This window comes from Phalacrocorax carbo, chromosome 20 (assembly GCF_963921805.1).
Source record: "Phalacrocorax carbo chromosome 20, bPhaCar2.1, whole genome shotgun sequence".
Classification (NCBI taxonomy): domain Eukaryota; kingdom Metazoa; phylum Chordata; class Aves; order Suliformes; family Phalacrocoracidae; genus Phalacrocorax; species Phalacrocorax carbo.
Window position 1 is genome coordinate 707,500 of NC_087532.1, and position 23,521 is coordinate 731,020.

Sequence of the window (23,521 nt, forward strand, 5' to 3'; positions counted from 1 at the left end):
CCCTGGCCCTGGCTCACCTCTCCTCCTCCAGCTTCTTGCGCAGGATGTCCCTCCTCCAGGCCGGCATGCTGGCCAGGCGTGCCTCCTCCTCCTTCTCCTGCAACAGACAGCCGCGTTACCGGCACTGCCCACCCTCGCCACCGGCACCACGGAGCAGCGGCATCGCCCCAGCAAGAGGCACCACATCCCGCTGGCAGCTGGGCTGAGCCACGCTCCTGGCCAGCACGCAGCTCGCCAATGTCACCCCTCACTGCCCGCCTTCTGCTGGCGCGGGGAGGAGGAAGGAGGGTGCGGCACGGCCAGCCCTTCGCAGCACACCACAGCTTTATTGCACCGACACGCGGGGGCCCACACCGCCCCGGCACCGCAAACGCCACGCCAGAGGGAAGTGCAGCCTCGGCGCTGCGCCCCCCGCACAACACACAGCCACCGCAAGCAGCACACCGCAACCTCCGCCCGGGTCTGCGCGAACCAACACCGAGCCCTCCGCCGAGCTAAGTCGTGGCACCGCCAGAGCCACAGAGGCAGCTGAGCACACGCGGGCACCGGGTCCTGCTGCCCCCGGCGCCTGCTCCCGGCCAGCCCCACACCACACCACTGGCACAGCCTGCAGCATCCCGCCACACTCAGGTGTCGGACATCTCCGCCTCCTTCTCCTTCCAGAAGGAGAAGCTGCGGTCAATGAAGCGGCAGACGTCCTCCTCGCTGAACTCTCCCAGCTCTGGCACCGGCACCGGCACTGCCGCCTGCTCCACTCCCGGGGCCACAGTAGGGGGTTCTGGCAGGCTCTCCGCCACCATGGCGGGGCCATCTCCAAAAAATTCCTGCACAAGATCCTCAAAGCCATCGAGCCAGGAGTAGTGGCCGGCCTCAACCCGCTCCAGCACGACGCGGTGGAAGTGGCGGACGTGATGCCAACTGTGGCTGCCCAAGCGGTCAAACATCTCATAGCAAAGGAGGTGGCGGAAGCGCCGCTCCTCAGGGCTGAGCGGCATCTCCAGCAGCTGGAAGTAGCCCAGCATGAAGAGGTCAAGCGGGAGGCTGTCGTGGGGCATGGGTGAGCCGCTGACGCGGGGCAGGAAGTGCTGGGGCCAGTACAGCACTGCAGCGCGGCTCAGCCGCCGGATCTGCCGCCCCGGCACCCGGTGGGCAACGCTCCTCCAGCGGGCCAGCAGCCGCCCCACCGCTGGCCGCCGCCTTCCTGGCCACCGCGGCCGCTCCTCGCCCGGCACTGCCGCCAGTGCCCGCTTCTTCCAGTGCTCCAAGAAGAGGGAGACGGTGCGTTCCTTGCATGCCTTGGTGCTCTCCCGTGGGCTGCTCAGCTCCAGCGGTGCCGGCTGGCTGCTCCGCAGTGCCCCATCCCTGTACTCCTCCTCCAGGACTGGCTGGCGGGTGCTGCTGGGGGACTGAGCCCGCTTGCGCTTGGTGACCCTGGGGAGGGGTGTGGGGGCCCCCACTGGCCCCTCGTAGTTGGCCTTGAGGCTGCGGACGCAGACGCCGCAGCCCAGGATCTCACGCTGGGCATCATGCTGGGCACTGGGGCTTCCCACTGCTCCCCTCGACCTGGGGCCCTCCTGGCCCCTCAGGGCGGCCGGTGGTGCGGTCACGCTCCTGGGCAGTGCGGCTGGCTGCCTGCCGTGCGCGGGTGGGTCCTTGCAGGCGAGGGCAGAGTGCTGGGGCACAGGGGCGGCAGGCAGCGGCAGGAGTGGCAGCAGCTCCTCCTTCAGCCGCTCTGGCAGCGGCTGCACTGGCTGCACCTTGTGCATCACCCGCAGGCTCCCCAGCTGCCTCTCCAGGTGCTGCACGTCCTCCTCCTGCATTGGCTGCCCAGTGGGTCCCAGCGTGCCTCTGCGGGCAGGTGGCCCGTGCCGGCACGGGGGTGGCGAGCGGCTCCCGGGCTGCGGCGGGAAAGAGGGCAAAGGGGTTCTTGAGGCTGCGCCACACGCACCTCGTGCCGCCTCGGCCGCACACGGCACCCCCGGGGCACGACGCCCCTGCATGCGGGTGGGGAGGTCCCCCGGAGCAGCCGGGAGCCGGAGGTGGTGCCACACATGCTGTCTCGCCAGGTCCTGAGCCGCTGGGCCGTGCCCGCGCCACGCTCGCCGCCACAGCACGCGGGACCCTCCTACCTTGCGCCGCTGCTCCTCTTCCTCCTGCATGCGGAGCTGCAGCTTGCGCACCATCACCTGCCGCTTCCACTCAGGGATGGGCCGGCCCTGCTCGTCGTGGCTCGGCACCAGCGCCTCCACCTCCACCGCTGCCCCAGCACCCACTGCTGGCACTGGTGAGCTCCCATTCAGCACCGGCTCTGGCGAGCCCCCTGGCAGGCAGCGTGGCGGCCCGGTTGCCTCAGGGGTGGCTGGTGGGGTGGGCGTCCTGGTGGGTGATGGGGAGGATACCGGAGACTCTGCCTGCAGAGGAAGGAGGGAGGGAGGGTGGTGGGTGGTCGCTGTGCCGCGCTGCGCCATGCCACCGGCTCCCCTGCCCCCACCTCCCCCCACCCCACCTACGTTGGCCCCTGCCTGGCCGCTGCCGGAGAAGACAGTAGTGAAGCCTTTGCTCTGCGGCGTTGGCTTGAGGCTCTTCCCAGCCTTGATCTCGGCCAGCAGCTCCGAGTTGTCACCGGTGGGGGACATCATGTTGAAGGACTTGGTGCCTGGGAGGAGGCAGGGCGGGCAATAAGGGTCCTGCCACTAGCAGTCCTGGGGCTCACAGGGCATGGGGGTGGCAGGGTGGCCGGCTGACTTCCCCCCAGACCCGGAAGCCCCTGGGACCCCTGTCAGAGCAGCGTCCCAGCACCCAGCCCCCCAGGTTCATGGAATCAGCACCCTGGCACCCAGTCCCCTGGGTCCATGGGACCCGGCCAGACCAGCACCCCGGCACCAAGCTCACCAGGTCTATAGGAACAGCACTGCCGCATCCAACTCCCTAGGTCCGTGGGACCCCACCAGAGCAACAACCCAGCGCTCAGCAGCCTGGCACCCAGCTACCCAGGTGCATGGGACCAGCATCCCAAAATCCAGCTTATTGGGTCCATGGGACCCTGCTGGAGCAGCACCCCAGCACTCAGCTCCTGGGGCCCCAGCACAGCCACAGCCCCAGGTGCCACCCACACTGCGGCACTGTGCTGCGACAGCAGTGACTGGGCTGTGGAGGGATGGGTCTGTGGCTGGTGGCAGCCCTGGCACAGCAGAACAGCCCTGTGCCACCTCACCAGGGTCTGTAGAACCCCTACACTCCCCCGCAGCCCCTGGCAGCACCGCACTGACAGCCTGAGCCAGCCCCGAGCCCCAAGGGCTGCATGGCACCAGCACCGGGGCACGGCAGTGCCCCAGAGATGCCTGCACCACCGCTCGTGCTGCCCACCCCGCGAGCACCCACCGTCCGTGCCAGCCATGCGCAGGTCCCTAATGGCCCATGGTGCCGTGCCAAGGCAGAGCCCCCTCCCTGCCGCCGCCGCCTGCAGCTCGCCCTGCTCGGCTGCGCCGCGCCGGGGCCAGACGGCTGCGGGTGCTGAGGGCCCAGCGGGACGTGCGCGCTGCCATCCAGTGCCGGCTGAGACCCCCCAGCCCTGGGAGCCGGCGCTAATAAAGCGGGCGCCGAGCAGCGGCCAAGCCCGCCGGCTGCAATCAGCGGCAGGGGAGCGGCCGGTGCACTCACGTGGTGGGGTCACGCCAGCCGGCTGAGCGTGAACAAAGGCCCTCTGTGTGCGGGGCCGGTGGCGGGGCCGCGGGGGCCACGGGGGGCGTGGGGCCCTGGCCGCCTGCCCAGCCCTGCCCGGCGGCTTTGGCAACCCCACGCCAGCATTCGGGGCACCCGCGTGGCACACCGGCCTGGCGACGCGGCAGCGAGGGCTCGGCGGGCAGGAGGGCCGTGGGCTGCTGCCGGCCCCGGCGGCTGTCCGTGCCCTGTGGCTCTGGCGTGGGATGGCGCTGGGTCGTGCCCCTCTGGCCGTGCCCCGCGCTGGGGCACCCCCTGAGCAGGGAGAAGCGCGGGGCCGCGGTACTTACTCTTCATCTGCCTGAGCGCCTTTCCTCCTAGGGGGAGAAGCAGAGAAGTGGCGCAGGGCGCGCGGCAGAGGAAGGATTTGGCCACCGCGAGACAAGAGAGAAGAGAAGCGGCCAGCAGTGAAAGCAGGCGGGGGCGGGTGGGCATGGGGGCCCCCGCGCCGACACCGGAGGAGAGAAGGACAGAGAGGCCGTCAGAAGCCGCGTGGCTGCAGCACCGCAGGAGGAAACGCGCCAGGGTGGCTGGCACTGTGGTACAGCCGACGGGACTGTGCCCGGGACCGCTCCCCATGCCCGCCTGGCACCCTGCCACTTACTTCCCGTGGAGGAGGAAGAGCGACGGGGGGCGGCGGGGGTCTCGGCCGGCGGGGGCGGCGGCGGGGGTGGCGGGCAGGCAGCATCGGGCAGTGGCGGGGGTGGCGGGGGTGGCGGCAGCTCGTTGTCGGGCTTGCTCTCCCCATTGCGCATCGCGTCCGCCGAGATGGGCGATGCCTGAAAGAGAGCACGGGCAGGCGTTGCCTGGTGCTGGTGCCGCTGAGCCATGTGCAGGCTCGCGGCGCGGGGCCGGGGGTTCACCTCCTCGCTGTGCGCCATTCGCCGCGGGCCGGGCTGCTCAGCCGTGCCGTGCCCCAGGTGCTTGTAGTAGTCGCCGGTGCTCGGCTGCTTGCTGAAATTCCTCGACCGCCTGGTGGAGTCAGCCCGGTGCAGGCCCTCGGGGCTGCTCTCGCGCGACGCCAGCTGAAATGGGGAGTTTGGCTCAGCGCAGCTGTGCCCGGCTGTGACCAGGGTGGCCCTGGGGCAGAGCTGTGGTGGAGCAGGGCTGTGCCAGTGGTGGTTCTGGGGCAGACCCCAGGCTGGGGGGATGGCAGGTGCATGTCCCAGGGGTCTGAGCCACATGAAGCTGCACCAGGGACTGCATGCTGGGGTGGCAGCATGTGCCATCGGTGCCTGGCACTGTCACCCCCATAGCCTGCGGCCAGGACTCTGGCTGAACCTCCCCCGGGATAACCCCCTGGGAACAGGAGTGCCGAGCCCTGGCCCCGCGGATTACTGCGAGCTTATCCCCTGCGGGGCTGGGGCCCAGTTCCAAACCTTCCTCTGAACGGGGCTCTCAGGCAGCGCAGCCTCGGCTCACCCCAGCGCATACCGCAGCAGCTTTGCGGGTTGTGCTGCCGAGCGCTGGCACTGCAGGGGGCTGTGCCCACTCCCTGGGTTTGGGGTGCCATGGCAGCACAGCCCCGCTCCCCATGCCGGGGGGGCCCTCTATTTGAATTTCCCTGTGCGCCACCTCTGCCTGTGGCATTTGCACGGCAAGTCTGGGCGCTCACCGCCGCCACCAGCCCCAGCTAAGTCAACAAGCACCAGCTCGGTGCTTCCTGCTCCAGCTGCCGTGGGCGCTGTGCCAAGCCTGGCTCCCGCTCCAGAAGCCCCAGCCCCAGTCTGGCGCGAGGGTTCGTGCCGCTCAGCCCTCCTGCATGGGGTGCCCGCACCGCCCTGGCACCCGGCTGGCACACACCCGCGCCTCCCCAGGGCAGCCCGGCTCTGTAGCCCCGGGCAGGACCACTCATTACCCCCATAAGTGCTAACGAGGCAGGGCCGTGCACGAGCACAATGGGTCCCGAGCCCCACATGGGCCTGGCACACACTGCTCTGCTGAGACCCCCCATCCCATGTGCCCCTGTTCCCCGTGGCGCTGGGCTCTGCCGGTGCCCCCGCCATGGCCATGCACCAGGCTCCTGTCCCCAGTGGGGTGGCAAGAGCCATAGTTGGGTCTCAGGGCGGCCCCAAGCTCGCTGTAGCCCTACGCCCCCCCAGCCCGCCTCGGGGGCTGCACCCCTCTTACCTGTGCACGTCCGGCTGAGCCCTCTCAGCTCCTGGCAGCACCAGCTGTGCCACCCGACACCTGCGGCGCGGGCGACACCGGAGCCGCCCGCTCAGGTTACAGCCTGTGCAGCCGCCCACGCCCCACTCGGTGTGGTGCCGGTGGCATCACCAGGGCCACATGGGTGCGGCTGCGATGGCCGGCCATGCGCCAGCCTGCACGCTGCCACCAGGTGCCCCAGCCAGCGCTGGGGTGGAGCAGAGCCGCCCGGTGCCGCGGAGGCACTGGAGCATCGCCAGCCCCAACTTGCTGTGCCCTCGCTGCCGGTTGCACCCTGGCCCCATAGTGTGTGCCAGCATCGCAGGCATGTGGCCTCAAGCTGGGGCTGTCCCCTCCCAGTGCTGTCAAGAGCTAACAGCTCCCCATGGGGGACTGGTGCCCGGTGGCTTGTCCCCCGCCAGGGTCCAGATCCCCTGAGCTGCATGGCCAGGAGCAGCTGTGCATGGGGACAGTGCGGGGGGCCGTACCTCTCGGTGCAGCGCCTGGCTCTCCACATGCCGCAGGTTGTTCTTGGCCCGCACATAGATGTCGGCGGTGTGGGGGGCAGCAGGGGGTGCAGGCGCAGGGTAGCCAGGGGGTGGTGGGGGCGGCCGGGCGGTGGGAGGCGGGGGCGGCGGTGGGGGGAAGGCAGGGGGTGGTGGTGGTGGTGGGCCCTCGACTGCCGGCCCCCGGCCCCGCGGCCGCGTCTCAGGGTCCAGCATGTCCATGTACGCCTGCATGTCCGTCAGCGCTGGCTCCGGCACCCCTGCGCAGGGCAGGGGATCAGGGGGGGCTGGCCACGTGCCCCCCGCCCCCCGCTCCCCAGCCCCACACTCACGGGCGGTGGGGGCCCCTGGGGGGCCACCCCTCTTCTCCCCGGTGCTGGACTGGCTGGAGTGGCAGGAGTCGTAGTTGGAGAGGGTGCTGGCAGGGGAGCCCACCTCGAAGCGCGCCTGGGGCGCCGACGCTGTGGTGTTGGGTGATGACATGCCCGAGTCGGGCTGCCGGCACTCCCCGTCTGCCGAGGGGTCTCGTGACAGCACGCGGTGCTCCACACTCTGCTAGCACAGCCACAAGGTCAAGCGGCGGGGCGGGAGCAGCCGGGCGGGCCCTGCGTGCTCCCCGTGCGCTCGGCCGAGGGACACCGCCGTACCATGTTCTCCACGGTGCGCAGGTACTGCGCGCAGTGGCTGTGGCCGTTGTAGTCAGCGAGGTCGGCCGCCGTGTAACCGTCCTGGTCACGGACGCTGAGGTCAGCACCGTTCACCACCAGGATCTGGCAGCACTGGGGAGAAGGGGGGCATGTGTAGCAGGGCTGGAGGGCACCGCCCGCCATCCCAGCACCCCGCTGGCTGCCGGCACCCACCTCCAGCTCGCCATTCTCGGCAGCGTCGTGCAGTGGCGTGCCGCCCCAGCTGTCGGTGGTGATCTCCCCACCGTGAAGCAGCAGCCAGCTCAGCACCTTGGCATGGCCACGGCTGGCAGCGAAGTGCATGGCCGTGGCCCCCTCAGCATCCCGCTCCGACAGACTCACCGTCGTGAAGCTCATCTGCGTGGGCAGGTGGGCTTAGTGCCGGTGCCGCCAGCCCCACGCTGTGCCACGCCGCACCCAGCCAGTGCTTACCAGCCAGACGATGACAGTGTTGTGGCCCATCTGGGCGGCGGCGTGCAGCGGGGTCATGCCGTCATGGGCGCGCGCGTGGGGGTCAGCCCCGCAGTCCTGCACCAGGTACTGGATGATCTCCAGGTGGCCCTCCTGGCAGGCAAGGTACAGCGGGGTGGCCCCCGTCTTGGTCTGGGCACTCAGCGTGCTGCAAGCGGGACACAGCACCCATCATGCACAGCCACCGCTGCTGGCAGCACAGGGGGACGGGTGGGCACAGGGGACACATGGGTTATGGGGACACGTGGGGGCACAGGGGACACACAGGGCACAGGGGACATGCGGGCCGGGGGGCACACACAGAGCACAGGGGACACGCTAGCTGGGGGCAGGCAGGGCAGCGCCTGGGCTGGGCAGCGTGGGCGGCATGTGCTGGGAGCCCTCCACCCCATGGCTCCCTGCTGGGTCCCTGTGCAGTGGCGGTGGCTGCGGTGGGAGGTCACTAAGTTAATCAGCCTGCTTAGGCTAAGCTCCTTCCTCCGGCTGTTTTTGGACACTGCAATTTAGCAGTATTTTTAAAATAAGCGGCTTAGGCAGCACCAGCCACGGGGGAGCCGGCAGGGAAAGGCTGACCTGCACCATGGTGCTGCCCGGCCCTGCTGCCTCCTGCACAGGCATCCCCCTGCCATCCTGGTGGGCCTTGGCATCCCCACATCCTGCACTGTGCTTCCCCAGTCGCACAGCCCACATCCCTTATTCCCATATCCCATATCCCCACATCCCACATCCCTGCATCCCACATCCCCACTGTGCAGGAAGCTGTTTTATTAAGTGCTCCATAAAAAAACCTGTTGAATATTTAAAAAAGGAAGAGCAATAAATACTCTTCTCTGTTATCACAATGATCGCGGGCCCTTAATAATTGATCCCTGTAACCGTGAGATGGGCTGCAGCCAGTGCTGCCTTCCCGCCACGCTGTGCCGCAGGGCGCCTGCCCCGTGGCACCGCAGTGCCGGCCGGCACGCTGCTGGGCACTCCTCAAGCAGGGACTGGGGCCAGGGCATGGGGGAAGGTGCAGGCATGAGCACACCTTTAGCCCCTGATTGCTGTTTCCCACTAATCGGGAAGGGGTTAAGCCTCTTGGGCTAGCACCAGTAAACTGCTTTGCCAGATGGCTGCGACCCCATGCCGGGCCACCGGCTGCCAGGGACCCTGCGAGGCCAGGGCGAAGGTGGGCCGGGAGCGGTAGCATCCTGTGGTGGCACATGGGGATTGGATTTCGTGGCTGTAATGGAGCCGCCGGACAGGCGCAGGGCCTGGAGCGGGGTGAGCCCTAAATAATTCAGGGGGAAGGCAGTGACGGCAGCAGAGCAACCCCGGCAAGAAGCGTGAAAGCCAACACGGGAGGGCTGCCGCCAGCGCTGCGCCACACCGGGGCCGATACCGCGAGCACTGACCGGGAGCCACAGCTGGGCCGGGCCAGGCTGTGGGCCATGGTGGGTTAATCCCCACAGGTGCCCACAGCTGAGCTGGGGATAAAGGGCCAGGCTGCTGGCAGCTGGTGAGCAGGGGCAGGCGGTGAGTGCCACAGGGGTACAGGGATCCCACAACGGGCTCTGTGGCCCTGGCTGGTGAGAAGATTGGGGGTCCTGGGGTCGTGGCACCCAGGGACAGAGGGTTGGTGAGCCCTGGTTCACCTCCCACTGCCTCAGGACCCCCTTGGATGTGGGGTAGCTGTGCACCCCTTCACATCTGCAGCCCTTGAGCCCACTGGGCACAGTGTGGGGCAACAGCACATCGCCTGGGCTCCACCTCGGCTGGGGCTGTGTGTTATTTCTAGCAGACACTGCCCACCACGGGAAATCAGATTAGGGGCCACCTAGTCACCTGCCACAGCCCCGTGGCAAGTCTTGGCACCCTGTGCCCGGTGGGCTGCCATGCGGTGTACCCTGGGGGCCAGCGCGGCCCCGGGTGCCATGCCGGAGGTGAAGCAGGGACCCTGCCGCTATGGTGCGGCCGAGCAGGGCTGCCGTGTCCGGTGATGCCCGCAGCCCTGGGCTGGCGGAAAGGTCGCCTCCAACACGGGGAGAGGCCTCTCCTCGGCGGGCAGCCTAATCCATTTACATAACGGCGGACGGACAAAGGCGGCTGTGTTATCACCCAGCGCCAGGAGCCCAGGGAACCGACCCGGCGGCCAGCGGCAATATTTCTGCCAGCGCTGCAGCTCTCCTCCTCGCCCTTTCTCTCCGGGCCATAAAGAAGGTGCAGGTGGCTGCCCAGCCTGATAACGCCACTGCGTTGCCCTTGGAGCCAGGGGACGATGGTGGCTGTGGCATCCATCCCCAGCACTGGCAACTTGCCTGGTGGCTGGAGGGAGGGATGGGGCGGCAGCGGGCACCCCGCTCCCCCACCAGCCCCTCTCCTGCCGGTGGGCTGGCGAGCCCCTGCCGTGGAGCCCGTCGTGCCCGCTGGCAGCAGGGGCCGTTACCTGGGGCAGTGTCCCAAGAGGAGTCGCAGGGAAGGGAAATCCCCTTTGGCCGCGGCGTAGTGGACAGGCAGCGCTCCTGTGTCAGTGGCTGCCGTGGGGTCGCTGCCCCCGAAGCGGAGGAGCCAGTCAATCACCTCGTGGTGACCGAAGCGGGCTGCAAGGTGTAAGATGGTGGCACCGGAGTTGTCTGTGTCCTGCAGGAGGAAGCCGGGCGGCCGTTGGCACAGAGGAGCGTGCACGGGACTGGGGACCGCGGGCGGCCGCAGGGCATCCCCCATCTGGGAGCTGGGCCCGTGGAGGGTGGGCTGGCTGGGGTCGAGGTCCCATCTGCCTGGAGCAGGGCCAGAGGGAGGGGACGGGCCATCGGAGGGGCCATGGGACAAGCACATCTGCCCTCCGGCGGGGCTTGCATCTGCATACGGTGAGCACTGCACAAAGCCCCCCTTGTTCTGCGGCGGGGGCTTGCCGCTGAGCCCCGCTGTGCCGCCAAACCCCACTAGGCCATGCTCCGTGTTCGGCGGGGCACAGGCAGAGCTGGGCCCTGGCCAGGAGGCTGCCGAAGCATGCTGACTCTGTCCTTCCCGCTTAATCCCCTCCACCAGCCCCTCCACCGCCTCCTCTTCCTCCGTCCTGGTCCTGTCCCGTCACATATCGTTAGCTCTTGGCCGGCCCCGGGGCAAGCCGCTTACCGCCCCGGTCCCGCCGTTGTGTAACCCTGGGAGGGGCCGGCGACCCCGGGCGCGGCCCCAGGGGGGGATCTGTGCCCCCCTCGGGGCTGAGCCCAGCCGGGCTCCGGGGGGTCTCCGGTTGCAACCCACTCTGCACGTCGGTGTCCTGCCCGCACTGGCGGGACCCCGGCTCACCGGCGGCGGAGCTGCGGAGTCCAGGACCGACCCTCTCCCCCCGACGTGGAGCCAGGGAGAGCGTCCCCGGTTACCCGCACCCACGGGGGGTCCTGACCCCCTCCCGCCACCCCCGCGCCCCCGCTCGCACCTGCACACCGCAGCCCCCCTGCGTGAGCAGCCACTGGAGACAGGCGAGGTTGCCGGTGGCGGCAGCGTCGTGGGCCGGCGTGGCCCCGTTGCGCGCCCGCGCGTCCCCGCGGAGCGCGGCCTCGGCCGCCAGGTACCGGAGGCAGGCGAGGCGGCCGGCGCGGGCGGCGTGGTGTGCGGGGGAGGCGCCCAGGGCGTCCCGCAGCCCCGGACGGAGCAGCCCAGCCGCCCGCAGCCCCCGCAGCGCCTCCACGTCGCCCTGCCGCGCCGCCAGCAGCGCCCGCTCCAGCGCCATCCCGGCACCGGCACCGGCGGCGGCACCGGCCGCCGCTTGGCACTGCGCGGCGCTGCCGCCCTGCCGCCCCCCGGCCCCGCCGGCTCCTCCTCCTCCTCCTCGCCCGGGGCCGCCCCTCCGCCCGCCCCGCCCGACGGGGGCGGCCCGGGGGACCCCAGAAGCTTCCCCTACCCGCCCGCCGGCGCCGCCGTCCGCGACCCTGGGGGCCCGCTGCCCCCCCCGACGCCACACCGGCGTCCCCGTCCCCCGCCCGCGGGCCCCGCCCGTGCGCCCGCCGGTGCCGGCAGCGCAGGCAGGAGCGGGGGGGGGTGTGCTGGACCGGTTGCCCTGCCCCCTCCCGCCGAGGGGGGGCCGAGCAGGGCAGCGGGGGGGGAGGGTGCGGCAACGCGGGAACCGACGGCGGTCAACGGGGCCGACGGCGGCGGGCGGTGCGGGCAGCGCGGGACAACGCCCCCCCCCCGCCCCCGCCGTCAGCACCGCGGAGAGAGGCGGCGCCGGGCGTTCAGCACCGCGGACAGCGGCCCTGCCTGCCCTGCCCGCACTGCCCTGCCCGTCTTGCCTGCACTGCCCTGCCCGTCCTGCCCTGCCTGAACGGCTCTGCCCCGCCCTGCCCGTCCTGCCCTGCCTGCCCCGTTCTGCCCGCCCTGCCTGCACTGCCCTACCCAACGTGCCCTGCCCGCGCTGCCCCGCCGGCGGCCCATAAGGGCAGAGGGGGCCCAGCTCCGGGACACACACAGCTCCCGGGGCAGCACCGGGGCTCCGCCCCCCGCGCACCGGGACTCCGCCCCCGCGCCCCAGCGCCCCGCTGCGCCCCAGCGCGGCGCCAGCCGGCAGAGCGCCGGCCCCGCCCCCTTGCCGGCGCGGGGGCGTGGCGAGGCGCTGCCCGCCAATGGGGCGGTGCGGAGGGCGTGTCCCCGGCGGTGGGGCGCGGCGTGCCGAGGCGTGGCGGTGCCGCAGCGCCGTTGCGGGCGGGGCGCCGGTGCCGCCATGTCGGAGCGGGGGGCCGCGGGCCCGGGGCCCGCCGCCATCCAGGTGTCCAGGTACGGCCCCGCCCGCCGCCGGGGAGCCGCGGGAGGGCTGAGCGGGGGAGGGCGGGCGGGCTGGGGGGCCGCGGGCGGGCGCCGGCGCCGGGCTGTAACCGGGATGCTACCGGCGGTGCTGCCTGCACCGCTGCCTGCACCGGCAACGCTGCCCGCGCCGGTGACGCTGCCTGCACCAGCATCGCTGCCCGCGGCGGGCAGAGCGAAGCAGCGCTGCGCCCTTGCTCCGGTGCGTGCGAGCCGGCAGGGCGTGCCCCGGTTCCCCGCCTTTGCCCGCTGCGGCTCCCTGGCATGGCCGCCTTGCCAAAGCGCGGCTCCTCTCTGGGCCGGCGCGCAGCCGTCGCCCCACCGCCACCGTCCCTCGCCTTCCCTCCTCCGGTCGATTATTTGCCGCTCCAGCAAAAGCTGGGTCGAGCGGCGGCAGGTGCCCGGCTCGGTCTCGGTTCGCTGCGGTGGGTGGCGGTGAGATGCGGTCCCAGCTGAGCCGCTCGCTGCCCTGGCAGGCGAGCGATGCCTCCTTCCACTCCCAGCGGTAATTTAGGGCGGTTTCCACCGCCGCTTGCAGGAAGCCGCGTGCAGGCAGCATCAGTGACGTTGCCGGCATCAGCGTGGTGAGATGGCTCGGCAGCTCGTACGGTAGGGCGAGAGCGGTGGGTCCGGGTGGCCGCACTGGACCCGGGCTGGGGCCACGGCAGCGGGGTGCGAGCTCCCGTGTCCCTCTCCCGGCAGGATCATGCGCCCGGACGATGCCAATGTCGCAGGGAATGTCCACGGGGGAACCATCCTGAAGATGATCGAGGAGGCGGGAGCCATCATCAGCACCCGCCACTGCAACTCCCAGGCCGGGGTAAGTAGGTGCTGGGGTGCCCACTGGGCTCTGGCTCGGCAACTCTCCAACCCCCCCCGCCATGCCTCCGTGGTCTGCTGGGAGCAGGGGGTCCCCCGGGACCTCTGGGCTTCCCTGGGGGCCTCCCCGTTCATCCCCCCCACCGGAAGTGCTATGTCCCACGTGCAAACCACTGGTGGCTCTGGCTGCTGCCAGAGTATGGCCCCGGTAGCCAGAAGCATCCTACTGAACTTGTGTTTTCTGAGCAGAAACATTATTATGCTGCTGTTAATGTTTTCACTCCCCTGAAGGGCAAGTCACAGGCAGCCCCAGTGTCAGTTATGGGTGGGGAAGGAAGCACGGCCGCCAGCTGATAAGGCAGAGGTTGAAGTGCCGGAGTCGCATGTGGCATGGGCCAGCCCCGGGGAGCCGCCGGCCGCAGTCTTGCGTGGCGTGGCTGTGGCTGCTACCCTCGCTGTCTCACCATCCACAGGAGCCCTGCGTGGCCGCGCTGGCGCGGGTGGAACGGACGGACTTCCTCTCCCCGGTGTGCATCGGCGAGGTGGCCAACGTCAGCGCTGAGATCACCTACACTTCCCGGCACTCCGTGGAGGTCCAGGTCAACGTCATGTCTGAAAATATTTTAACAGGTGGGTGGCTGCCAGCCGCCCTGTCCCAGAACTCCAGGAGTAACTGTGATAAGCCGAGAACTCGCGGTGATGACCCCGTCCTCCACCCACCGTCATCAGCAGCATTGGGCAGAGGGGAAATCTCCCCTTTTTATTGAGCGTGCTGGGGGTGGTGGGGAGGGTTGGCGCTGGGAAGGGGAGCCACGCAGGCTGCCTGGGAGTTCCAGGTCTATTGATTGTTTTTAGCAAAGGTTAGCTCCTCCTGCCTCATTTGCTGCCCATGGCTGCCTTTGGCCTGAAAAAGGCCCTTTTCCTGCTGTTGCTGTGGCAACCTGCTCCGCTTGCCGGGACACCTTCCCAAAAGCGCATTGTCATGTCTGCTTTGAGCCAAAGCCTGCCAAGAGCCAGCAGGGCAGGGGGCTGCCCAGCGCTGGTGGTATCACCAGTATGCGGCCAACCCCAGACCGCAGCAGCGCCGGTGGCAGGCAGAGTGCTGCTGGTGTCGGCACGGTCACCCTCTGCCCCCCCTCTGCTCCAGGGGCGAAGAAGGTAACGAACAAGGCGACGCTGTGGTATGTGCCGCTGTCCCTGAAGAACGTGAACAAGGTCCTTGAGGTTCCCCCCATCCAGGTAGGATGGCTTGCTTTGTTCCCCAAAAAACGGAGCTCACCCGCTCCGGAGCAACAGCGCTAACCTGGCCCCATCAGTGCCCCTGGCTGCACCAGTGGCTTTGCCAACCGTGTTCTTACCGGCCTTTCCTTCCAGTACGCAAGAAAGGAGATGGAGGATGAGGGGAGAAAGCGTTACGAGGAGCAAAAGCTGGATCGGCTGGAAACTAAGCAGAGAAATGGTGACATGATCTTGCCCGTCATCAATCCAGGTAACATGGGTGGTGCATGGCCTATGGAAACATCCTGGCAGTGCTGGGAGGCCAAACTGGTCCCCAAGGCAACTCCAGCCATCCTCAGGCACCCATGGCTGCGAGTGTGTACTCCAAAACACTGCGGCGGGGATGGGGATGGGATTTTGGAGCCGCAGTGTGTGAGCAGAGGGGGAGCTGGGTGGGCACCTGTGATCCCTCCTGGAGGCGATGGGTGGGATGTCCTTTTCTGAAACATGGTTCCTGCCGCCACTCCTTGGATCCCTCCTGCGCCCCTGGGCAGCGGGAGCTAATTTTGCTCAGCATAGGGTAAATGCTAGTGTTGGACAAGCAATTGCACACTCTGCAGCTGCAGCCCCTCTCTGGGAGACAGCTTTTAGCAAGAACTTCATCAGCCAGCGTCTGAAGGGGGAGGCTGAGCTACAGGATGGAGCTGGGGGTCACACTCTCCCTGGGGGATCGCTGGGGATCTTTCCTACCAAAGGCATTGCCCTGGTTTCTGGAAGCACGGTGGCCGATGGCAGGCCAAAGGCACAAGTGGCCGGTGGCCTCCAGGACAGGCCGTGGTCCTTGGGCAGAGGCGGAGAGGTGGTGCGTGGGGATTGTCAGGGGAGTGATGTGGGATGAAAGTTACTCAAATATTTTTTCCTCTCTGTTCTCCCTGCTCACAGATAGGCAGACGAAAGGTAAGGCTCCGCGGTGCTGCTGCACGGTGTCCTCCCCGAGGAGGAGATGCCGACCAGTTGGGGGCTTGGCTGGTTTTTCCCACACTAAGTGCCTTTAGCATCTGTCATTAGACAGAAAATGCAGCCCTCCCTGACAGCAGTTTTCCTCTGCGTGCAGTTCTCCTCTGCTGGCAGTCGGAGGGTGCGATTCCTGTCACCTGGATTTAGTGGCGAGTCAGATGTCACCAGCATGTGCCAGGGCCGGGGGACGTGGGGGCTGAGGTCTTCACGCCGAGGGGAGAGTGTTGTCCTTTGGAGACGCCGCTAAGCGGCAGGCTCGGGGAGGCTCGGCTGCGGCTGGCGGCCTGAGGAGGGAAGGTGTACAGTTCACTCCCGTTTGCCGTCAGGCTCTTGGAAGCTTTGAAAGAAGAAGCGAGCTGAGCTGGAATAAAACTGATGGGTGGGCGTTAAGGGCAGGTGGCAGCCCATCAGGTGGTGAATGGCCTCTGTGCTTGGGACTTCTCAGAGCCAATTTAAATGTTGGTTTGAACATACTTCAGCTTTGCACAAGCCAGCCCCATGTTTTCTTCCTTCCAATGGTTTAAGACAGGGGTGTATGGTGCTGTACGGGTGCTGGCCGAGCAGCTCCAACCTCCGCTTTGCTCTCTGTCCCTAACCAGAGCCGCACACCGTTGGCTACAGCCAGTCCAGCCTGATCCACCTGGTGGGGCCGTCGGACTGCACGCTGCTGGGCTTCGTGCATGGAGGTGAGCGCGCTGCCCCTGCAACCCTGGGCTGGTTTTTCCCTGGAGCAGAAGCGCGGTTCGAGAGCGACTCGTGTGTCTCGGTGCTTCTGGGAGGCGGGCTCCGCCTCTGGAGGCGCGCAGGCCCATTTCCACCGTCTGCAAGGCTCAGCATTGCTTCAGCTGGGACAAATGTGACGCCTTTTTCTATGGTTAAAAAAGGCCCGGAAAACAGACATACTCAAGCTGTAAATCCTACAATTTTGTCATCATCTCTTAAATTGCAAATTTAATTTTAATTTAATTAAAATTTTAATTAAATTAATTTAAATAAATTTAATTAAGTTATGTTTATAATATAATTTAAACAACAATATAGTTTTGTTTATTATATTCATAAATGTAAACAACTGTTTATAATATAATTTCATTATTAATAATCTAATTTAAATTTTAATTAAATTAGATTACGAACATCCAGCATACAATGACTGCAACTTGCTGGAGTAATTTCCTCTTGGTGGGCAGTGCCCATCTCCTGCCGGTCAGGCAGGGCAGGGCAGGGCGGACGCGTGCAGTATGAGTCTGGGGAGAGGTGAGTTTGCCAAGGGCTGGGGCGGTGCTGGATGCCGCTCTTCATCTAGTTGTGTCAGAGCTCTTTCCAGGCAGGAGGTTTGCAGGTCTGGTATTGCCTTGCAAGGCTGAGGTTTGCTCAGAGAAATTTGGGGGAGCCAGAGCTGGCCTAAAGCTTAAGCCCAGGTCTGTGTGGGTGCTGCCCTGATGGTTCTCTTGACAGGAGTCTCTGTGCTGGTACCAGGGGTTCCCTGCAGTTGGGATTCAGACTCCGGTCTGACTCTTTGGCATAGCTTTGGTTGTGCAAAGGCCTTACTGACCTAATCATGGCTTTTCCCAAATCCCACTGACTTCCCTGAGATGGCACCCTCTGTCTCCACTCCGCAGGTGTCACCATGAAGCTCATGGATGAGGTTGCCGGGATTGTGGCCGCCCGCCACTGCAAGACCAACATTGTCACTGCCTCGGTGGATGCCATCAACTTCCATGAGAAGATCAAAAAAGGTACCAGGGGGTGGTGGCGGGCACTTTGCTCTCCTGCAGCGCCATGTCCTGGCTCCCTTGGGTGTGCGCTCGGGACACACCAGAAGAGAAATTTAGTCCCTCTTAGACTTGCCCCATGCTGAGAAGCTCTGCTTAAGATATGGCTTAAGCATAAAACACACAGGACCCCTCGCTCCCTTCCTCTGAGCAGAAGCTTGGGCCGCCTGCTTAACCGGCCCCTCTCCGCTTCGCAGGCTGCGTCATCACCATTTCGGGGCGCATGACCTTCACTAGCAATAAGTCCATGGAAATCGAAGTCTTTGTGGATGCTGACCCGTTTGTGGATGAGCCTCGGGAGCGGTACCGTGCTGTCAGCGCCTTCTTCACCTATGTCTCCCTGAGCAAGGAGGGGAAGCCCCTGCCTGTCCCGCAGCTGCTGGTAAGAGCTCTTCCCACCGGGCTGTGAGCCAGCTGGGCCAGCCCCCTCTCCTGCTCCTCCCAGGGCAGACCACCCCCGGCTGGCTTTATTGTCCAACAAATCCTCTTCCCTTGAATTATTCAGCAGAAAAATATGAGCATGAATGAACTTTTCCAGAGCAGGCTTCAGGGTTGTTTTTTTTTTTTTTTTTTAATTAGTTCTGAAAAATGCCAATGTGAAGATTGGGGATTTTTTCCTTCCCCATGATGAGGACAGGCTGCGTGTGGGCTCTGGAGCTTACCCTCCTGCCCACGCTGGAGATGTGCGGGTGGGGGCCCTGAGTGGCAACAGAGGCCCCCGTGTCCCCTGCCCCGCTCCCCATGGTGTCCCCACTCCAGCCCTCCCGCTTATTTTTAGCTCTCCTGATCCCAGCAGGGCTTGACTGACACAGCGCTGCTGACTGCGGGCTGTTTATTGATTAATATTTTATCCCGTGCAGGCTTTCTCCTGCTCCGTGCAGGAGTACATTAGCTGTCAAAACACAGGTCTGGCAGAGCGCAGGTCTTCCTTCACATCTCCTTCAAGGAGAGGCGCGTTTCCCTCCCGCACGCTCGCAGGCACTGAGGTGCGGCATGGGAGAGCTGCGCTGCCCCGAGGCAGCTAACACCGGTGGTTTCGCTTTCTTTCTGTCGCCTGCAGACTGAGACGGAGGACGAGAAGCGGCGCTTTGAGGAAGGGAAGGGCAGGTACCTCCAGACGAAAGCCAAGCGGCAGGCGCAGATGCAGCAGGCTGCCCGGCAGTGATGCCGCCCCGCGCTCTCGCAGCCTTCGCCCGCCCAACGTCCAGGTTCCCATTAGTGTCGTGTCCGGTCCGTGCCGGGCCTCGCGCCTTTGCCCGCCCCAGCCTGCTGCCGGAGCTGCCGCGGCGGTGCGGTTGCTTCGCTGCTGATCGGTTTAGCATTGTAGGCCTTGTGCTTTAGGTGGCTTAAGCGCCCCGAAAGCCTCCGGGAGCCTTCCCGGTCGCTTGCCGTTCGCCTCTGGAGCCCTGTTCTCACAGTTCAACCCCGTAAGCAAAGCTCCCGGCGGTGCCGGAGCAGGGCAGAGGCACGTGGCGGCACGAGGGACGCGCGAGGCCACGAGTCTTTGTGGTGCTGTGTTAAACTTGCCAGTATGTCCTAAAACCGCACACCAAAGCTTACGTACGATACTCGCGACGAGGAACGCGCCCCGGTACCGTACCGAATGTCTTGGACCGTTTCGTTGACATCTCTAGGTAGTCTCTTTGTGCACATCTAAGTTATTTAAGGAATCCTGTGGCATAAATAAAGTCTGTTGTCATTGACTGAAATAAAACAAGTTTCACGTGGTTTATTTTTTATTTTTTTTTTTATTTTTTGGCAGCAATTCTGGCTGCTTCTCCCCGCCGCCGCTGCCCGCGGGTCCTGCCGCGGCCCGGCGGGCGGTGAGGGGACGGCGGCCCGAGGGTTAACGCCCGGGCCGGCCGGCGGGGGCGGGGGTTCCCCCTGGCGATATTAAGCAACGATCAAAAGCAAAAACCCCCGCCCCGGGCCGGCGCCGGGACCTCCCCCGTCTCTCTGGCGGCGGCCACTGCGCCTGCGCCGCGCAACTCTCGCGAGAGCTGCGGCTGGGCCGGGCCGCTGCGCCTGCGCGGGGCGGAGCTCTCGCGAGAGCGGCAGGGCCGTTTCCCGGGCGACGCGGGGCGGGGCGGGCGCCGCCATAATGGCGGCGGCGGCGGCGGGTGCGGGTCCGCGGCGGGGGCGGCTGGGCCGGGAGGCCCGCGCCAGCCTGGCCGCCTTCCTGCTGGGCGCCTCGGTGGCGGCGCTGCCGGTGGCGCTGGGCTCCCCTTCCGCCCTGCTGGCTGCCCCCGGTCTGCGCGGCCGCCTGGCACTCGCCCTGCACGTGGCGGGGGTCAACGCGGCGCTGCTGCTGCTCTACCCGCGGCCGCTGTACAAGGTGTGGGGGGCGACTCCGGGGGAGCGGGGCCGGGGGGCGGCCGGAGGGACCGGGGGAGCGAGCCCGGGCGACGGCGGGAGGTACAGGAGGAGCGGGCCCGGAGGGCGGCACCGAGGTGCGGCGGGGTGGAAGGAGGCCTCGGGGCGGCCGGGCTCGGGGGGCTGCGGTCGGGGGATACCGGCCCGGGAGAAGGCCTCGGCGGGCGGCGGTGGCAGCAGCGTTCTCTCTTCTCCCTCTCCCCGCAGATCGCCGTCCGGGCCTGCTTCCTGGGCTTCGCCTTCGGCTGCGGGCTGCTGCTCAGCGCCGGCCGCTCCGCCTGGCGCCACTTCGGATGGTAAGAGAAGGGCCGGGGGAGCCGGGCGGGTGCGACAGCCCCCGGCCCTGCCAAGCCTTCCCTCCCTCCCGCCGCAGGTACATGTGCTCCCTCTCCCTCTTCCACTACTCGGAGTACCTGGTGACGGCCATCAACAACCCACGCAGCCTTTCGCTGGACTCCTTCCTTCTCAACCACAGCTTCGAGTACAACCTGGCCGCCCTCTCCTCCTGGGTGGAGTTCACGCTGGAGAAGCTCCTCTTTCCAGGTCGGCCGCCCTGCCCCTCCCTGCCGCCCACCCTCCTGCCTGCTCTCCCCTGGCTCTGCACATGGTTTGCCTGGGCCCACCTGTCTGGTAGCAAAGCGCTGGTGACCCCTGCTTAGCTGACCCATGCTGGCAGTGGAAGAGAGCTTTGCCCTGGCCTTAATCTCTCTGTGCTCAAAGCCTTTCGATTGAGGCAGGGGGGAGTGCCCCCTCGCTCGGACACGCCAGGCTGTCTTTGCCATGTGGCGGGTCTTCAGCCCTTTTCTGCCTGCATCTTTGAAGCAGTTCTGGTGGTAGAAAGAATGACACTTCGGTTACATCTGGGTGTCTTTTTTTGACCTGGAATAAAACAAAATCAGCAAAACCTGTTGCTGTTTGCCCAGTCTGGAGTGCTTCCTTATTTTTTGGGAGAGGGGAGATGTTTTCCTTCCCTCCTTCATAAGGGCAGCGTGGGCTGCAGAGCTCCCTGCATCCGGCCCGAGTGCGTTCGCTTGGCTGTGCTTTACGTTGGCTACACCGTAAAGCCAGGTTCCCCTTAGGGTGATCCACTGCGAGGACATACAGGCTCCGCACTGGGGGGTGACTCCCTGGCAGGGGATGCTATTTTTAATTTTTTTTGGTGGTGGGACGGCAGCGCATGGGATGCTGGCTGTGTTTTACAAGTTGTCGTGCTTTGAGATGGGGGGAAAAGCCCACCCACGGACCCAACCCCGCGTGACCCCCGCACCGCGAGCCTGACCTGTACAAACCTGTTGTGACCCGTCCTTATTCACTTGCAGAGCTGAAGCAGATCACCTGGCTGAGTACTGTAGGGTTGTTGATGGTGATCTTTGGGGATTGTCTGAGGAAAGCGGCCATGCTCACAGCTGGCTCCAACTTCAACCATATTGTTCAGAATGAGAAATCGGATACTCATACTTTGGTGACAAGTGGGGTGTATGGGTGGTTCCGGCACCCGTCTTACGTGGGATGGTTTTACTGGAGTATTGGAACACAGGTACCGTATACAATGCGCTCAGATACTTTTTGTCTCTTAACCTGGGTCTTTCTTTTTAATGCTGCCCCATGCCCTTAACGGGACGCAAACCGCTGGCAGTCAGCAGCAGGTGTGGCCAGGGTGCGGATTTTGATGCTGCCTCCCTCCCACCAGCACGCAGGGGGTCAGGAGACCCTGAGCAGTCTGCCCCATGTGATCTTAGGGAAGACCCCATCGATTTAATTTTCTGTGTGGAATAAGCATGGGTGACAGGGCTGGGGTTTGAGCCAGAACGCCCCGGAGGCTCGGAGTGCTATCCGCTGCTAGCCTAAAGCTGGTGTCCAGAGTTCCATTGTGTTCCTACAGCCAAAATGCCTTCCATAAGTGTCCAGACTCAACCTCACTCCTGCCAACTACCAGTTCTGTGCCACATGGCAAAGAAAACTCCCCCTAAGAGTGCCCAGGGCTCCGGCCAGAGGATAAACTGGAAGCCAGCTGCGGCCGAGCTGTATCTCAGTACTGCCTTAGTCATGCTCTTCTTGTGGTTGGCTGGTGGCTGGCATTTGGTTTTATTTCTCCAGAGAGAGACCATAAAAGACTGCACGTGGAGCAGTAGCAGCAGCAGCTGCACATGGGCTCTCTAGAGCCAAGGCACCGCTCTTAAGCGGGGCGGCAGGAGCCGGCAGCTGCCTGCAGGCTGCTTTTTTCATAAGTGATAATTTCTCCCCAGAGTGATATTCCATAAAAGGTGCTGGGCTCTTGTTTTTCCTTTGGAGGGCGTTTAGACCTCATGGCAAACTTAATGAAGGGTGATTATCGTGTGGGGGCAGGGGGCAGCCTTGGTTTCTTTGGGAGGTGAGGGGACGCTAACTGCCGGTGTCTGTTCGCAGGTGTTGCTCTGCAATCCCATCTGCGTGGTGGGATATGCACTGGCATCCTGGCGCTTCTTCAGGGAGCGGATTGAGGAGGAGGAGATCACGCTTATTCACTTCTTCGGAGAAGAGTATCTGGAGTACAAAAGGAAGGTGCCATCGGGTCTCCCTTTTATTAAAGGAGTCAAAGTGGAACTGTAATGCAGGTGAAAACTGGACTGGCTGAGCGAACGCCCAGCTCCAGGCGCCGCGGGGCGAGGGACGGTGCTGGGAGTAGCCTGTTGGTATTTCCCGGCCGCCCAGGAGGAGCTGGCGAAGGGCTGTGGAGCTGGGTGGCCTGCTGGGTCTCTAGCAGATCAGAAGCTCGTTCATCCTCCTCGAGATAGGTCCTTCGTTGCACATTCAGGGATCTTCCAGATAACTTAGCCTGTAGCGACCCTAAAGAGAATCGAACCCTCCTGCCTGCAGCAGCTGATTTGTGCTGAAACGCCTCTGGACCGATTCTTCCGGAGAACAGCTCTGCCCTCCCACCCCTGTGCAGGAAAGGCACCAGCCAGCGGATTGTTTCTATGGCCTAATTCGATTTTAAAGCTCTTTGACCTTGTGGAGCCAGGCAGCGCGGCTTTAATCCCTTTAGGCCCGATTCTGCAAGCTGGTGCTTGGCTGGCTCGCCGGAGCAGTCCTCCAGCTCTCTTCAGGTGCCCAGGCTGCCTGCCCTCTGCTTGCCGGAGAGCCGGCAGTGCGGCATCGGTCGGTTCTCCCCGGGCGTTAACATTTTCAGGGAGCCTTTTATGCTCGCCTCACGTGAGCCCGCTCCCTCATCCCTTGGCTGCTGCCACGAATTTGGGAGTCACCGTTTCAGCTGCCGCCTTCCTGAGCCTCCCTGCCACCACCTCTGTTCCCTCTTCCTGCTTCCGAATCACGCTGCTTCCTATCCTGCCAGGCTGCCTCCGTCCTACAGAGATCCCAGGATTTTTGGTTGGGAAAGAACCGCAGCTGCCGGGCTTGCTGAGGGCTTTAGCACTTGAGATCCGTGCCTGTTTTCTTGGGCAAAACCTGGGGTGTCGGTGCGACTAGGAGATGCTTCTAGGGAGATTCTCCAAACAGGAAGAAAGTTTGGCTAGCTAATGCTATTTTAAACGTTACCATTTTGGAAATGGTTCCTACTCAAGCGTTGTGGTATAACTTATTCTGTCGTTACATACCAAAGAGGTTCACTGTTTTCTTGAGTTTTACATTGTTCTTCCTAGCTGGAATGGAAACGAGTTGCTTGTCAGTTCATGCTTCAGGCTTGCGGTGTTCCTTGGTGAAGGTGCTGTGGTACGGCTCAGGAAAGGGGGCACTGATGGAAATGGCTTTGGTTTTGGGTTTGGATTTTTTTATTAAAAAAAAAAATTGCCAACTTCTGTCTGGTGGTTATTTGGAGATCTCTTGAGGTGCTGGTGGCATCATCGAAGCTGGAATCCTTACTTTTACAATTCCCAGTGGGTTTTCAGTGTTGTGTTGAAGCGTGACCGCGACTGGCAGTGACTCGTGGGGCTGCAAACCACAGAGGCAGGGTGAATTCTCTGTCTCCTCTTAACCGATGCAAAGTCTGTCCTCCGTGGGGTTCCCTTCG

The 23,521-nt window shown here is 65.1% G+C and overlaps 3 protein-coding genes across 6 annotated transcripts; 2 read left to right on the forward strand and 1 right to left on the reverse strand.

The window, feature by feature from the left end:
• Window positions 1-589: 589 nt before the first annotated feature.
• On the reverse strand, window positions 590-11,246 carry ESPN (espin). The gene is made up of 13 exons (XM_064470047.1): window positions 10,953-11,246; window positions 9,960-10,153; window positions 7,493-7,679; window positions 7,235-7,417; window positions 7,022-7,153; window positions 6,707-6,926; window positions 6,357-6,634; window positions 4,584-4,745; window positions 4,325-4,499; window positions 4,011-4,037; window positions 2,511-2,656; window positions 2,115-2,411; window positions 590-1,898 (listed from the first exon to the last, which is right to left on the reverse strand). Exons 1-13 carry the CDS (start codon window positions 11,244-11,246, stop codon window positions 627-629), a joined length of 3,567 nt encoding a protein of 1,188 aa, XP_064326117.1. The 3' UTR covers window positions 590-626.
• Window positions 11,247-12,161: 915 nt separating this feature from the next.
• On the forward strand, window positions 12,162-18,859 carry ACOT7 (acyl-CoA thioesterase 7). 4 transcript variants are annotated; one of them, XM_064470599.1, is made up of 10 exons: window positions 12,162-12,286; window positions 13,016-13,133; window positions 13,606-13,762; window positions 14,280-14,371; window positions 14,507-14,621; window positions 15,293-15,307; window positions 15,967-16,053; window positions 16,990-17,106; window positions 17,340-17,524; window positions 18,203-18,859. In XM_064470599.1, exons 1-10 carry the CDS (start codon window positions 12,234-12,236, stop codon window positions 18,305-18,307), a joined length of 1,044 nt encoding a protein of 347 aa, XP_064326669.1. In that variant the 5' UTR covers window positions 12,162-12,233; the 3' UTR covers window positions 18,308-18,859. The 4 variants fall into 4 exon arrangements, with proteins under 4 accessions (XP_064326669.1, XP_064326670.1, XP_064326671.1 ...); XM_064470601.1 differs by lacking the exon at window positions 12,162-12,286 and adding an exon at window positions 12,458-12,922; XM_064470600.1 differs by lacking the exon at window positions 15,293-15,307 and having other exon boundaries at window positions 12,163-12,286.
• Window positions 18,860-19,187: 328 nt separating this feature from the next.
• On the forward strand, window positions 19,188-23,285 carry ICMT (isoprenylcysteine carboxyl methyltransferase). The gene is made up of 5 exons (XM_064470603.1): window positions 19,188-19,477; window positions 19,723-19,811; window positions 19,889-20,058; window positions 20,835-21,052; window positions 21,922-23,285. Exons 1-5 carry the CDS (start codon window positions 19,244-19,246, stop codon window positions 22,102-22,104), a joined length of 894 nt encoding a protein of 297 aa, XP_064326673.1. The 5' UTR covers window positions 19,188-19,243; the 3' UTR covers window positions 22,105-23,285.
• The last annotated feature ends 236 nt before the right edge of the window (window positions 23,286-23,521 follow it).